This window comes from Botrytis porri, assembly GCF_014898465.1.
Source record: "Botrytis porri strain MUCL 3234 chromosome Unknown BPOR_008, whole genome shotgun sequence".
NCBI classification, from domain to species: Eukaryota; Fungi; Ascomycota; class Leotiomycetes; order Helotiales; family Sclerotiniaceae; genus Botrytis; species Botrytis porri.
Window position 1 is genome coordinate 2,311,385 of NW_024066082.1, and position 14,367 is coordinate 2,325,751.

At 42.8% G+C, this 14,367-nt stretch overlaps 6 protein-coding genes across 6 annotated transcripts; 4 read left to right on the forward strand and 2 right to left on the reverse strand.

Moving 5' to 3' along the window:
* Window positions 1-1,175: 1,175 nt before the first annotated feature.
* EAF01_006781 (uncharacterized protein) lies at window positions 1,176-2,207 on the forward strand (the record flags this gene model as incomplete). The annotated part of the gene is made up of 3 exons (XM_038915035.1): window positions 1,176-1,732; window positions 1,786-2,096; window positions 2,164-2,207. 3 exons carry the CDS (start codon window positions 1,176-1,178, stop codon window positions 2,205-2,207), a joined length of 912 nt encoding a protein of 303 aa, XP_038769990.1.
* A 549-nt stretch (window positions 2,208-2,756) lies between these two features.
* Window positions 2,757-3,340, forward strand: EAF01_006782 (uncharacterized protein; the record flags this gene model as incomplete). Its single annotated transcript, XM_038915036.1, has 3 exons — window positions 2,757-2,801; window positions 2,854-2,982; window positions 3,041-3,340. The coding sequence occupies 3 exons, from the start codon at window positions 2,757-2,759 to the stop codon at window positions 3,338-3,340; spliced, it is 474 nt and encodes a 157-aa protein (XP_038769991.1).
* Window positions 3,341-4,600: 1,260 nt separating this feature from the next.
* Window positions 4,601-5,648, forward strand: EAF01_006783 (uncharacterized protein; the record flags this gene model as incomplete). Its single annotated transcript, XM_038915037.1, has 3 exons — window positions 4,601-4,651; window positions 4,701-4,944; window positions 4,996-5,648. 3 exons carry the CDS (start codon window positions 4,601-4,603, stop codon window positions 5,646-5,648), a joined length of 948 nt encoding a protein of 315 aa, XP_038769992.1.
* Window positions 5,649-6,588: 940 nt separating this feature from the next.
* On the reverse strand, window positions 6,589-7,922 carry EAF01_006784 (uncharacterized protein; the record flags this gene model as incomplete). Its single annotated transcript, XM_038915038.1, has 5 exons — window positions 6,589-7,024; window positions 7,103-7,245; window positions 7,304-7,531; window positions 7,583-7,687; window positions 7,764-7,922. The coding sequence occupies 5 exons, from the start codon at window positions 7,920-7,922 to the stop codon at window positions 6,589-6,591; spliced, it is 1,071 nt and encodes a 356-aa protein (XP_038769993.1).
* Window positions 7,923-8,621: 699 nt separating this feature from the next.
* On the reverse strand, window positions 8,622-9,314 carry EAF01_006785 (uncharacterized protein; the record flags this gene model as incomplete). The annotated part of the gene is made up of 1 exon (XM_038915039.1): window positions 8,622-9,314. The coding sequence occupies one exon, from the start codon at window positions 9,312-9,314 to the stop codon at window positions 8,622-8,624; it is 693 nt and encodes a 230-aa protein (XP_038769994.1).
* Window positions 9,315-9,687: 373 nt separating this feature from the next.
* On the forward strand, window positions 9,688-11,894 carry EAF01_006786 (uncharacterized protein). Its single transcript, XM_038915040.1, has 7 exons — window positions 9,688-9,978; window positions 10,034-10,104; window positions 10,163-10,276; window positions 10,335-10,819; window positions 10,895-11,100; window positions 11,146-11,265; window positions 11,321-11,894. The coding sequence occupies exons 1-7, from the start codon at window positions 9,778-9,780 to the stop codon at window positions 11,771-11,773; spliced, it is 1,650 nt and encodes a 549-aa protein (XP_038769995.1). The 5' UTR covers window positions 9,688-9,777; the 3' UTR covers window positions 11,774-11,894.
* Window positions 11,895-14,367: the final 2,473 nt, after the last annotated feature.

The following is a 14,367-nucleotide window of genomic DNA, read 5'->3' on the forward strand; positions in this document are numbered from 1 at the left end:
CTTTTTCATCAGGCAGAAATCTATTTTTGGGGTTTTGGTCATATCGACCAAATCGGCCTCGGTAACAATCCCTGCTTAGCGTAATACAAATTACCAAATAAATACTGTGTCTATGTGTCTTTACCCAGGCGATAATATAGAATACCAGCCACTTCTCTTCAATTCTATAGTCGTATGGATGTGGTGGAGATGTGGCTCAGGGGGGAAATATTTGGAGTAAGTTCGGAAGCGAAGTGATGGATGTCCCTAGATGTATTCCATGGTGTTCTTCGAGAGAGTTCGATGGGGTTGGAACTTGGTTGTACGTCTTGATGGCTTGGTAGAGAAAGATGGCTGTGCTTGCCTCTAGGAGCATGCGATAGATTCGGGGGTAACATGTGAGGAATTTGTGCAACCCGGTACAAAACTTCAGAGATCTATGATGGATGAGAATATTCTCGTTATCATGACCTTCGAAATTGTGACTCCCCTTCTGAAATCTTCTATCGATGTTTATCGGCAAGGTTTCCTTGTGCCTTTTCCTTTCGTAGGTAGGTATCTTGCTTTGTAAAATTTGTTTCAAAATTCGGAAGTCCAGACGGTCAACGTATACCCTCCGATACGGAGTTTTCTGACTGGTTTGCTTGCATATCATTTCGTGATGGTTAAATCCCTGATTGTGATATTACACTGTGCGAAACAAGTAAACTTCGAATGAATATAAATTTCACCCAACAGCAAGATGGTTGGTTCAGTTGGTCTCCAACAGAAACCACGGGGAACAAGCGTTGTTCATTTAGTCCGGGTGACCAGAGAGGTCTTTATTAAGTATTAAAATGATACTTACTGTACTCTGTAAGGTTACTGTCTATAATCCGATGACAACAACCATCTCACAATATGCGGCTCGACAACAGACAAAACATATTAGAATCACCGATTTTTGGTACGAACCCTGAAACCTGGATTCGAATGCATAGATTTGCTGCCTTCCAGTTATCCTCCAAGCTGGATGACAATTCAGAGGGCATCAAATCGAAAATTGCGGATGGTTCATGATTCCTCGACAGCCTCGCTCAGACAACACGCAAGTTTCTCTATCCGAAATACAATTCATCTCATAGAACAATCCAAACTTTCAACACACTTGCAAGCAACTCAACAAAGAGAGCAACGGCCAATATCACAAAAACGAGATGCCTCGCCAAACTAAAAAAGGCACGTCGGCAAAGGATGTTCCTCTCCCTCAAACCATCTTTTCCCAACCACTCTCAGCCTACAACATCCCACTCATAAAACGCATACTCTCCATATTCTATCAACAAAGCACTTTCAGACAGCGCGAACCACGGATTAGCCTCCTACACAAGCTCGCGCGTGTCGAACTAACTCGAACAAACAAAGAGAGAGATGCTGTAGCTCAACTTCTTCGCCTCGATATACCCATCACTAGAGCTGCTGTGAAAGCAGGACCTCATGAAGAAGACGTAGATGGAGAGCTATCGGGGGTAGAAGAGGGCACGGATTGTGAAGTTTGTTTGCGAACTTTACCCCCAGAAAGCTTTCCCCAGCAGCATATCGTAAACAAATGCGAACACAAGACACATATGTGTACGTCGTGTCTCGAACAAGCTGTTGTGGCGAGCGTAGAGAGCAACCCTTGGGACAATATACCTTGTCCATACTCCAGTTGTGAAAGGATGTTGGAATCGAGTATCATGAGGAAGTATCTCAAAGGGCAGCTACTTGAGAAGTATAAACCTTCAAAATGCTGGCCGCTGTTGAAGAAGCTAATTCTCACACCAGTTATAACAACTACATAGAGAAGTTGGAGATCCGCAACCTCCCGAACTTTCGATGGTGTTTAAGTCCCAAATGTGTTTCTGGTCAGGTCCACAACGAGGGACCGAGATATTTGAGAGTTATCTGTCATGCTTGTCAATCCGAGAGCTGCTTCCTTCATCAAATTCCACGAGGTGAAGGAAAGAAGTGCACGGCCTGCGATAATGCTGTTTCTCAAGATGAGGGGCGTGCAAAAGCACTTAGGATTACGAAACCGTGTCCAAGATGCGAAGTACTGACTATCATGGATCCAATAAGATGTGGCAGGGCAGTATGTAAGTACCAAACCATCTCTAATCTTGTGATGTGCATTTTGCGTGTACTAACACTTATACTCTTTAGGCCGCTGTAAATACTACTGGAAAAATTTTAGTGCAGGTTGGTGAGATTGGTTTATTGCTCTTCAGTCCCACCTCTTTATGGCTGGAAATGAGTAGGAAATGTGATGTCCCACCTGCTCTTAGTTTTTTTAATTCTTCAGTACCTGTGCAGCAATAAATTGGCTTGAAATTCGAAGTATCATGGCTAGCTATAAATGAAAAGGAAACATTCACCTTGAATATGTGTTGTACAAGACAAGTGACATAGATTTGACTGGCCCCAATGTCCAGATGCGCATGCATGGATTCATCCAATCGGCTTTGGTAGCACTAAAAATCGCTTGAACCCTTCCCGGGAGACTAACCTTTAGCTTGAAGATCTAGTGCCGAAGTACGCTAAGATCGATCAACGGCTAATCCTTGGCTTCTCCAGAGTGATTATCAACAATGACGCCTAGGATATGGACTTGTTTGGAATGGACCCTTAGGTCTTGATGAGCTAATAGTCTGCTGGCAATTGCCCCGAGCTCTTCCCAACACTTTCCTTCTTTTCACAACAGATCCGTAACTGAGCTTCATATTGGCATACTTTAAACCAAAATAAAGTCATAGAAAATGTCTGGCCTCCTCGATACAACTCGCAACTTTTCTCTATACAGTGTAAGAATAACAGCCCCGAGTCGACCAATGGCAGTTTCTCACATCTTTACAGGTCCCCGCAGCATGGCTCCTGGCTCACTTGCCTCATGTGTACGCTGTCATTTCGTCTAAATGCTTTGATAACCGCTCCCCTAGAGACTTCAAAAAGAGTCTCGAAGATGATCAAACGCTCGATAAGGCTGCACGTTTCCCTAGCCCATACTTCTCCTTCATTGAATTGAAAACTAACATTTTCCCAGAAAAAGAACAAAATTCGACGAGCCCACGCTGCCGGGGCCAATGGCTACGAAAGTATCGGGTTTTTCGCTTCTGCAGTGGTAGCTGGAAATGTCGCGGGACTTTCCCATTCAACATTGAACACCCTTACTGGAGGATATTTGATCAGTCGCGCGGTTTACAACTTCATTTATATAAATAATGAGACTCAAGGGGCAGCAGGAGCAAGAAGTTTGGCGTGGCTTTTCGGAATTGGACAGATTGTCACACTGTTCATCAAAAGCGGGAATGCCTTGACAAATAAGGCGGCAAATTTGTTGTAGCTGGGTGCGGAAACGTATGAATCACATGGATCTGCGAAGTTCTGAATGACTCGTCCATAGCGAACTGTACATACTGTGACAATGAAAGTAATCATTGAAAGTCGTCTCAAAACCATTCGATAGCTTTGATTGAGCCTGTCCCGGAATCGGGTGAGGACTTTCGGACATTTCATCATCTCTGTTTGAAGGATGAGATACTCTGGGTTAAAGTAAGAAGCATGAAGTGATTCTTCTGAATACCACTTCGCCCAAGCAATAACAAACAAGTGGTCATCGTCCAGGTTTCTAAGCATAGCTTACTTTGGCCTCGGACTCAAGATCTTAGATAGGACTATTGTTGATTACTCAAGAGGGTCAAGTAACCTCTTAAAAGCACCACAATCGCGTGATGATCTCAACCAGATTGTTAGAGCCAATATAGCAACAAGGGAACACATCACCATCTCTCACCAATCATGTGCTTACTCATGAATATTCCAAACCCATCCATGTTCTCCATTTGGATATTAAAAGAACACATTCTTGAATTTTCTCGTCTGAAAGAATTTATTGGCCAAACTAAAGCTGATCTATCAGCAAGTATTAGCAACAAGGATCTCCACCGAAAAATTGGCTTGCTTCGTTGTCTTGGAAGGTGTATTCTTTCGTGCCGCAACAGAAAGTCAGGATATATGCTTCAAGCTTTTAGTAATTGATACAGGACAGAGGAAAGGGAGTTTGATCCAAGTCGCAGGCAATGGGTCGGTGATCGTGAAAGAGATGGTATGATTCGTGAATTAGATGGAGTGAGTACACTTGGTATTAATCAGATGCAGGAAGAGATGGAGGTAGCTAGAATAAACGAGGATATGTAATCATTACATAGTAATTCGCGGAGAAGTTCAGCAACCATCACGTGGTCTGACTAGCTAACCTATCTTGCCGAGCTTGCCTGCGGTCGTCATGAATCATTAGACGTGGATATACTTCGTACCATGGTCTAATAAGTTGCTATCGACTACTTGAGAAAAAGGGGTAGAATGTCGAGAATCTAGATGCTTCATCGGCTTCACTAACTTTGAGCCGTTCCAGAATATCGTAGGATTCCTTTGGTTCTCTCGAAATTCGGCGGGTCTTCACCCGCGCCGATGCACCAATCACTGACGTCACTACCTCTTATCGAGCGGGCTTGGATAAGGGAAGTTTTGGAAGTTCACCTGCTATATATATATTGTAGTAGTTCAAGATGATTCCCTCAAGATTACACAAGTACATCAAAGAATGGCCATGTCTAACAACACCATACCAACAGTCGAGGGGGGCAAGAGGATAGTAAGTTGCCAATATTCATGTCGCTAAACCGTTGATTGACGCTGTATAGGTTTTTACAGGAGGTAGTGGCAAAGCAGGGCGCCATGTTATCCCATATCTACTCTCCAAAAGACACAAGGTCTTGAATCTTGACCTCATTCCATTTCCCGATCCATCTGTTGATGTATATACACTCAAAACGGACCTCACAGATTCAGGTCAAGTTTTCAATGCCCTCACATCTCATTTTAACATGTCCGGATACTATGAAGGACTAGTGCCTGGTCCTCCAGATGTGGTTATACATTTTGCTGGTACAATCTTCCGTTCTTCCTCATCGTGTGTACAATGCTAACTAGCACCAGCCTATGCCCGAAATATGCTTGTACCTGATAGCGAACTCTTTCAAGCCAACACTCGCAGTACATACAACATAATTGAAGCAGCCAGCAAACTTGGTGTGAAGAAGGTCATAATAGCTAGCTCCGAAACCGTGTATGGAGTATGTTTCGCACAAGGAGATACTGATTATCATTCCTTTCCTCTAGAAGAAGATTATGATGTTGAGCCCGAAGATTCTTACGCTTTATCTAAAATCTGTGGCGAGAAGACCGCTCGTACATTTGCGAAACGGTTTAAGTCAGATATCTACGCGTTAAGAATCGGAAATGTTATTGAACCACATGAATATGAAAGAGATTTTCCAGGGTTTATGGAAGATCCTATGTGTAGGAAACGAAATGCTTGGAGTTATATCGATGCAAGAGATTTGGGTCAAATTTGTGACTTGGCGATACAAAAGAATGATCTAGGCTTTCAAGTCTTTAATGCTACAAATGACGGCATCACCATACCTGGGCAAGAGACGACAGAAGACTTTTTGAAGAGAGTTTGTCCAGGAACGAAGGCTACAAGAAATTTGGGAGAGAGGGAAGCACCGTTGAGCAATAGAAAGATTAGAGAAGTATTGGGATTCAAGGAACTCCATGATTGGCGCAGCTATGTCAATTCAGAGTAGGGAGAAGTTTTACTTTGAGGTGATAAAATAAAGGAATCAACTTGGCTTTGGAAGCCTCTTCACATAGCACTATTTACCATCCCAAACTCTCATGCCGTATGCAAAGGCGCAGCTATATTCAGTAGTGAGCATACCTCAAAATGATACCAGAAGTTCTCAGTATCTGTTTACATGGTTTGATTTGAAGTCTGATGCTGTCATTAAATGCCCGGCCCACAACCTTGGTTCTAATTCCCCATATTTCCTTGCCACATTCCCACCCCACTCTGGTACCACAGCTCCCACCTTCGCACCCTTCTACTATATACCCTGCACCCTGAAACTCTCGCCCCCGCCCTGACAGATTGTTACAATATATACTCAAAATTCAGCCACCTCCTAACAATAACACAACATCTTTGATGGTCTAACGGTCATGATTTCCGCTTGTCAATAATATTACAAGTCGCGGGAGACCGGGGTTCGACTCCCCGTCAGAGAGTTCAGTCATATAGAATTCAATGAATCTCATGTTCATTTACTCTTTTGGTGACATTTTGCGATTTTCGTGGTGTTGCGAAATTTTATTTCATCAAATTTTTAGCCGAGGCGATAATTTTCGGGTGGTGCGGGAGGCGAGGGAGGGTTATTGGGGTGTGGAACTTTTTTTCTTTCGAGTGGGGTTTCTTGCTGAAAGAGAAAGCGGCGATTGGGATGAGAACTTTCTGATTTTGATTGATCTTGATACTGTCGCGTCTAGTTAGTGCTAGACGGAGGTTGCTAGGAACCATCTAGTGAAGCGAGAAATTCCATCGACATAGCGAAAATTGCTATCCCAAAAGGCTGTTATGGAGGGCCAGTTCATTGTGCTTTACTTGAAAGCCTTTTGTTGATGGCCTGAGTTATCAGTCACATTCTGTTTTGAAAATGTCAGATGGACAAGGAATACCATCCATTTTCTCTATGAGTGCCATTCAGCTTTGCTTGTAGCTGGGCTTGTTGACCCTGAGATCATTCTTTCTTGGCTCTCGGCACGGCTGATATATTCGTTCAATTCTTGTGCTTCACCTCCAGTAGCAGTTACAATTGTAGTCGTCCTAGATGCAACTCCACTTAGGAAGTGTGAAGAGCCTTTAGTGTAAGAGTTGTTTTTTCCCCTTCCTGCACCTTTTAACCGATTACTTGGAAGGACCCCGCTTGTAGTGTCTGTTATGATATGTGGTGCGACGACAAGACTGTCGATGATGGATTTGGAGAAGGGTATACAGGACAATATGATGGCGAAAGAAGAGTGTAGGTTTGTTGTTAAAGCCAAGTTAAATGAATCCCACGTATAATTTGTAGAATCAATGGTGTTGTAAAGATAGACTATGCGGAGAATAACAAGGGACAAGGTCCTATTATTGATGAATTTAGTCACATATCTTTTGATAGAGAACATAAACGGGCTAATGTTTACATAAGACAAGTCTTACAAAAGGTTTGGCGAGAATAGAAGTATTGTCAGTCTTTTCTTGGAATCCTCCATTCTCAAGCCATTCAGAATATACACAGGAAGCAGACCAATGAAGACCTGAGTCAACGCATCTACTACCGCGTTGATTGTCCAAAAGGCTCTCTGTGGAACAGCAATTGAGGTTAGAATGTAGAACTCGAAAGACTTGAGGGTATCTTACAACGTTGATACATTGCCCCGGCTCATACACCCAGGGATCTGGAAGCTGGCATTGCAGAGCGATCACAATTATACTGATCAAGTTCCATGTTCCAATCCAGACAATGCTTCTATGAATCAATCGGCGTTTCTTGCTTCCTTCTCTAGTGAGACAAACGAAGAAGTAAAGACTTGATAGCTTGGTGAGAAAGATTGCTGAGATATACATGATATTACCAGTATATTGAGCCTGTGAGTTCTTAGTGCTTGTCGATACTTGGCCTTATCGCGGTTATCTCACTATATAGAAGCAATTTAGCTCACTCTGAAGGACAGTCTCTTGTTTTTGCCCAAGTCCATGAGCAATTTGTTCCGATGTGCATATGCATTGACCGACCGAGGACAACTAATATTACGGATAATTGTAAGTCCAAAACAAGATCACACAGAGACCAGAATGAGAACGCACTGGATCTACATACCATAGCAATGAGACCCAAATAATCATCAATCTGGAGTTTGCGAAGAGTGCCGTATTTGGTAAAGATTTTGGTCGAAGCTATGATAATCATAGGTACCATTACAATCCACATAGCGACATTTAGAAGTGGCCCATGATTATCGGCAGTTACTACCGCCATCTTGCCCAGATAAGTAGCTACTTGTCGGTGTCAGTTTTGGATTGTTGACAGTGGGAGGTTCAAAAGGTTCATGTAATCGACATGCTGTTGAAAAATTACGAGAAACTGAAGACTTGCATTCAAAATATGAATTAGCTTCACTGCGTGAGAATATGATTGCTCCTAGATCCTATGGTCAACATCCATTTCCTTTGGGTCACAGATTCTCATTGCTCAAATAGTTCGAGATAAGAACCAGTATTGTGGAATATTAGTCCGCATGAAATTAGAAGCTGGACTGCAAGGGAATTCAAACGTGTGCTGTGCCTCACTTCGTACTCTTTACCGAATTTGCGAAAGTCAACATCCGATTGGAATTTCAACAACACTTTAGCAATGTAGTTTACAAATCTATAAACACAGGAGGCTTAATAATATCACGCTTTTATTTTCAACACCCGATCGATACACGCATATTAAACATTGACCAATGAGCAAATCGAGATCTAATTTATTTTCTTCTCGTTGTCTCCGGATAGATTAACCCTGTCCGAATACGTGATGCCGAAGTGCTAACTTAACTGTGACATGGATCAATGCTAATCATTCTAATTTCGAAATGCATGGTGTCAATTCCCGTCGATCTGTGTTCTATCGGGGAGGTAGGCTCAACTTGTCCAGGCTCTTGTTGGACCTTGAAGCCACACCTGTTGTGAGCGCTTATCCATCAGAGTGCTTGCGTGCTGTAATGTAATAATGCGGCTCAATATCACATTCTGCATCTGCAGGCGCCTGAAAAGGTACCATTTCTGTCTTCACCACCTCGAACCCAACCTTTCGCAGCAAGTTCCCCCAACCCTTTCTGGTGTAAAGAAGATTTCCAATCCGCTTTCCCATGAATGTATGCTCAATACCTCTTGCACACTCCCCATCCTCGTCAAACATATGTGGCTCTGTTGGAAAGTCCTCAGCTACCATGGTCCCGAGAAAAAGGTAGCCTCCGGGAGCAATCCATCTTGACATCCTTTCAGCCGCTATTTCCATTTCCTCGCGCGAAAAGTGAAACAGTGAGAATATCGCAAAGGCGCCTTGAAATTGAGGTGGAGATTCAGGGGAGAATTCAAGCATGTTGGTCAGCTTGAAAGTTCCCCCAGGGACTTGTCGCTTGCTCAGCTCGATCATGACAGGAGAAAAGTCAATCCCATATAATTTGCGGCCACTGCTCACAACGAGGCTGGATGTTGGGATCCCAGTTCCACTGCCGATATCAAGGACCGTCGTATCAGGGCTCGCAGGAAGACGAGTCAGACTCTCGGTAATGAACGCTATGAGACCTTCATCGTGTCCGAAACTATGCTCGTATCTGATTCCTAAGTTGTCGTAGAAATCGGCTGCTGGGTTGATAGGTGCCATTTTATTGATTGATGATGGATGTTTAAGATAAGTTGAGATCACTTTATTGTCTGGATGATAGAATAAACCCAACTTTTAGTGATCCGGTCTCACAATGTAATATATGGATAAATACTTCCGACATTACAAGCCATGGTCTGCTCTCGGTTACAGCGATGAGACGCTATCATATCCCCTGTTGATGTTGCAGTTAGGCCTCCGCTTTCCCGCAGGGCCGGAACCAGGGACGTTAAATTTGGGCAAGTAGAATGTAACGCATGAAATGCAACTCGCCGTTCTTGTATTTGATAAGTGGGTTAAGCAATCTAGGCTCAATGGTTCGTCTGATTGTACGAATCCATGATGGAACATGGCATGGCTTGTGGAAAAACTGCATCCGTTATTGAGCGATACCCCCCTCTTTGTCTAACTCTGATTTACTTTCTCTTTCTTTGAAGTGACATTTTGTGACACTGTAACGATAATGTCTTCCTACGAGCTTGCTGAAGCTAAGCCTGGTGTTTTGCAAGAAGTCAAAGTCACCACTTCATCCGGAATTACTCTTGACCAAGAAAATGGAGGCATGAACCTGACAGAGCGAGGGAAGTTATCGGAGAAAGACTACGCAAGTAAAGTCCAAGATGAGGCAACTCTGGCTGTATTTGGAAAAAAGCAACAGCTCAAGGTACGATCTCACTCGGCTAAGCGTAATTATAGATCATTGACCACTGAAATTTTAGCGAAGATTTAAATCTTTGTCTTCCGTGGGCTTGACTTGTGGTTTGATGTTGACATGGGAAGTTATTTTATTGTAAGAATCCCAAACAATCCTTTCCCCTCAAAAGTGCTACTTGACTTACCATATAAAGTACTCTTCAATTTGGTTTACAAAATGGCGGCCCTGCCGGATTGATCTATGGATTTCTAGCGGCATGGTCCGGAGCTATGCTTCAAGCATTAGTTATGGCTGAGATGGCATCAATGTGAGTTAAATATTTAGAATCTTGATATAGTTAAGGATATAGTGCTCACCAGATATAGGATTCCGCTCGCTGGTGGCCCTTTCAATTGGGTTGCTATTTTGTCCCCTCCTTGGTGCAAGAAGTTTCTCAGCTACTTGGCAGGATGGCTCACTGTTATTTGTTGGCAAGCCTTTGTTGCAGAAACATGCTATACTGTCGCTTCATTGATCCAAGGCCTCCTAATTCTCAACTATCCAGACTATGATCCGAAATTGTGGCAAGCGACTCTGCTTTTCTATGCCATCGCTCTCTTTGGTGTTTTCATTAACACTTATCTGGGCCGTCTTCTACCGCGTATCGAAGCTATGATGCTTATTTTGTATATTTTGGGATTCATTGGAGTGCTCATTTCCATAGTTTATTTATCGCCTCATACACCCGCCGAAAAGGTCTTTACTACTTTCCAAAATCTGGGTGGATGGGATAGCATGGGTCTTTCCTTTTTTGTTGGATGGATCACATCTGTCAGTTCTTTCGTAGGAAATGATGGAGCTGATCACATTGGTATGCTTGTCGTTTTTCCTATCGAATAAACCTGGACCAGGACCAAGACTGAGGCTAATCACTCATCCTCTATAGCCGAAGAAATCAACCAGGCGTCAAGAGTCATACCTTTCAGCATTTGGTTCTCAACCTTGTTCAATGGCATACTAGGCTTTTCTATGATGGTAGCAGTATTGTTTAGTATTCAAGATATCGTTGCCGCTACTCAATCAAACACTGGGTTCCCTTTCATGGAGATATTTCAGACGGCGTTGGGGTCGACAAAAGGAGCCAACGCACTCGTAAGCATTGATTCATGGCTGAACGCATTGTTCTAACTCGGGCAGACAATCGTGATTACCGGAGTGAACGTTTTTTCCGTCAGCAGTGTCTTGGCCACAGCGTCTCGAACTTTATGGGCCTTTTCAAGAGAGAATGGACTGCCATTCTCTCATCTCCTTGTGAAGGTAAGAAATGCCGCATCTCTAGGCTCTGAATAACTTTAGCTAATATCAAGTATAGGTTGATCCCAAGACCCGACTACCAATCAACGCGATCATAGGAACGCTTATAATCAACGTACTACTAGGACTAATAAGCGTCGGCTCATACACCGCATTCGGAGCATTCTATTCTGTTGTACTGGCAGCGTACCAGTCATCCTTCTTGCTAGCGGCCAGTGTAATGTTGGCAAAAAGATTAAAAACGCCAGCGTCCGAGATGCCATGGGGTCCTTTCCGACTTAAGAAGTTAGGTGTACCCATTACGATTGTGGCTATAATCTACACTATTATCGCACTGTTTTTCTCGTTCTGGCCTGCTTTCTCGACGGTGGACGCGGCAAACATGAATTGGAGTTGTTTAATTTTTGGGGGCGCCGTTATCTTTAGCATGATTTTCTGGCTGGTACATGGTCGGAAAGTCTATGTAGGTCCTATATGGGAGTTTGAGGGTCAGTTCGTTAGAGCCAAATGATGAAACCCAAGAGCGAGTTTAACTACTCATGTCATCATCAACTCAGATTGTTGTTTAGTCTTGTGAGATAATCAGAATTAGAACGAAGAAATCATCTCGGCCCTCTTTTAGGCCTTTATGCCAAAAGAAACCATCACGCACCACTGATCCAGATTTCTATTCGTGACATGATTACTACACTGCCAGCAAATGTGCTCATAGACACAGATTGACATTGGACATTGAAATTAAAATCCCGTGTAGAGAGCCCAACAAAAGACAAGGTTTCAGCCGAGTGTACCTGTCGAACAACACATACGAAAAAACTCAACTGATAGCAACAATGCCCTGGTAAGTCCAAAGAACTTTCCTGGCAAACAATAGGACCCACAACATTGTGCGCTTGTGAACTAGTACCGCGATGTCTCTAGCGTATCTCTAATCTATCACACCCCGGTAAGCTCAGTAACAGGCTATATAACGTACCAACAGGTCGGTACGGTCCGGCCCCTTAGCCAGCATCCCGCATATTTCTGACGATGTTTATTGGTTGAGGCTTGTTAGCTCTCCACTTAAGAGATTTGATTTATTCCTTAATGAGGATGGTAGTATTGAGATTATCTCACATTCTGTGGAACTGCCTGATAGTAGTTGTGAATGCGCGGATTTAACAGTGGTTTGTTGAAATACAGATGATCGACTTCCGTTTTCCCGAGAACTTTCGGGATCCCTAGTAGTTACCTTGCTCAAGATTGTTCTGGTCGTCTGGATTTTGTTCTTGTTCTTGTTCTTGTTCTTGTTCTTGTCAAGTTTTAGGAGATATTTGGGAGTTATAGACTACTAAAGCGTTGGATAGAATTCTAGGACAGCTTAGCAATATGATAAATTACCAAGGACTTCAAATATACCTCATTTATCGATCCTGGATAAGTTTGTCCGATCCGAGCGTAAGTTCTCAACCTTCAATTGCCTTCAACATCATCATTTCTCGTCCCGCATTTCAACGCTTTCTTCGCCACGTTCCCTTCAGGCAATGTGCTCAGATATCATTTGTACCTCTTGGGGATCTTAACGACCTGGTTGAAAAGGGAGAAGCGATAAGATATGACCGACCAGTAACACCAGCTTGCGAGTAGATTATTGCGTTCAAAATCATGAGCTGTACGTTTGTCTGAATATTCGTCTGCTTATACGTCTGCTCCATCTATAACAACTGTAAGAAGAACGGCCCATCATAATTGGGCTTTCACCATCCACCCTCGTAAATGTGACTCTACTATATCGAGATCGGTGCCGATATTGCTACAAGTACGCAACATTATGAGAGCGTTCAGCGAATTTGGCTACGCTTTCTGCGATGCTGTAAATTCAAGTCTGTGTGGGATTTAAATTACCAACCTGATGTACACCTTTTACCCAAGCCAGAAGGTCCTGAATTTGATTATCATCTGAGGTTGCACGAACAATTTTCAAGGTACACAGAATTCAAGCTACGTACCATGTAACGATATCATTTGCCCCTGACAAGGAGGTTTTCTGAACAACCTTAATGCTTCAAAACATTGGTTGGTCGGGGTGGATTCAAAGGTTTATCTAGTTAAATAGGAGGCCTTATTATTCGATATGATAGTTTAAATATGGCTTAAAATCAAGGAATCAGCATAGACCTTCTGAAAATCGAACGACTCGCTCTAGAAGGAACATGGAGCACCATACCAGAGGACTTTGCAATCAGTAAAATACCTTTTTAGCCCCTCTGCGTATATATTAATGCAAGTCTCAATAACAAGAGGCACAAAACCGACCAACCCCCATACGTTCGAATCCGTCTTTCTAGTAGTGAAACAAGCATAAGATTTCATTATCAATCGCAAACTAAATGGTTGCGGGAAAGAAAAACAAAGCTATAACAAATTTGCTGCTAAGCCATATCAACACAAAAGTGTGTTTGATATCTTCCCAAATACTAATGAACATGTATCGATATTTTGCGGGAGCTCTAAGATCTTGGTTCAGGTTGGTGTGCTGTGGTTTCATTCATATTGAGAAGGAATGGATAGCCATCGAGCCTAAAAGCTTCTGTAAATTATATCGAGATTTCAGAACGCATCTCCAAGGCGCTCGACGTGATTGGTGATATGATTGATTCTGGGAAGAGGCAAGTGGAGGGATAACCAAATTAATATACCAGGAGCGCCTTGGCAAGATTGTATAAGGAGGTCTTTTCGTATTTGAAAAATTGTACGGATTAGTAGAGAAAGACAGGCAGAAGTAAGTGTTCTGTGACGTGCAAAGTTCAACAGATTGTTAAATTTTGTTATAGTGAAGGCATATTGATCTTTCAATGGGGATTTCTCTGATCGTTTCGCTAATAGAGTAAAATGTGTCAAGGATGTGGCATAGGTAGTATATCATGAAACCACACTAGGGGTAAATGGAATCTTCAAATGATGATTATTGAAAATCGAGATGAACAAAAATCTTAGACAGAAAGTTTGGAGCAACAACGACAGGCACAATTCGGAGCAGGTATAGCAGAATGGAGAGTATTGCGACAACAGATGCTTGAAGGTGGGGGTATTAATATTATTAGTCCACGTTAGAATTTTCTTGTT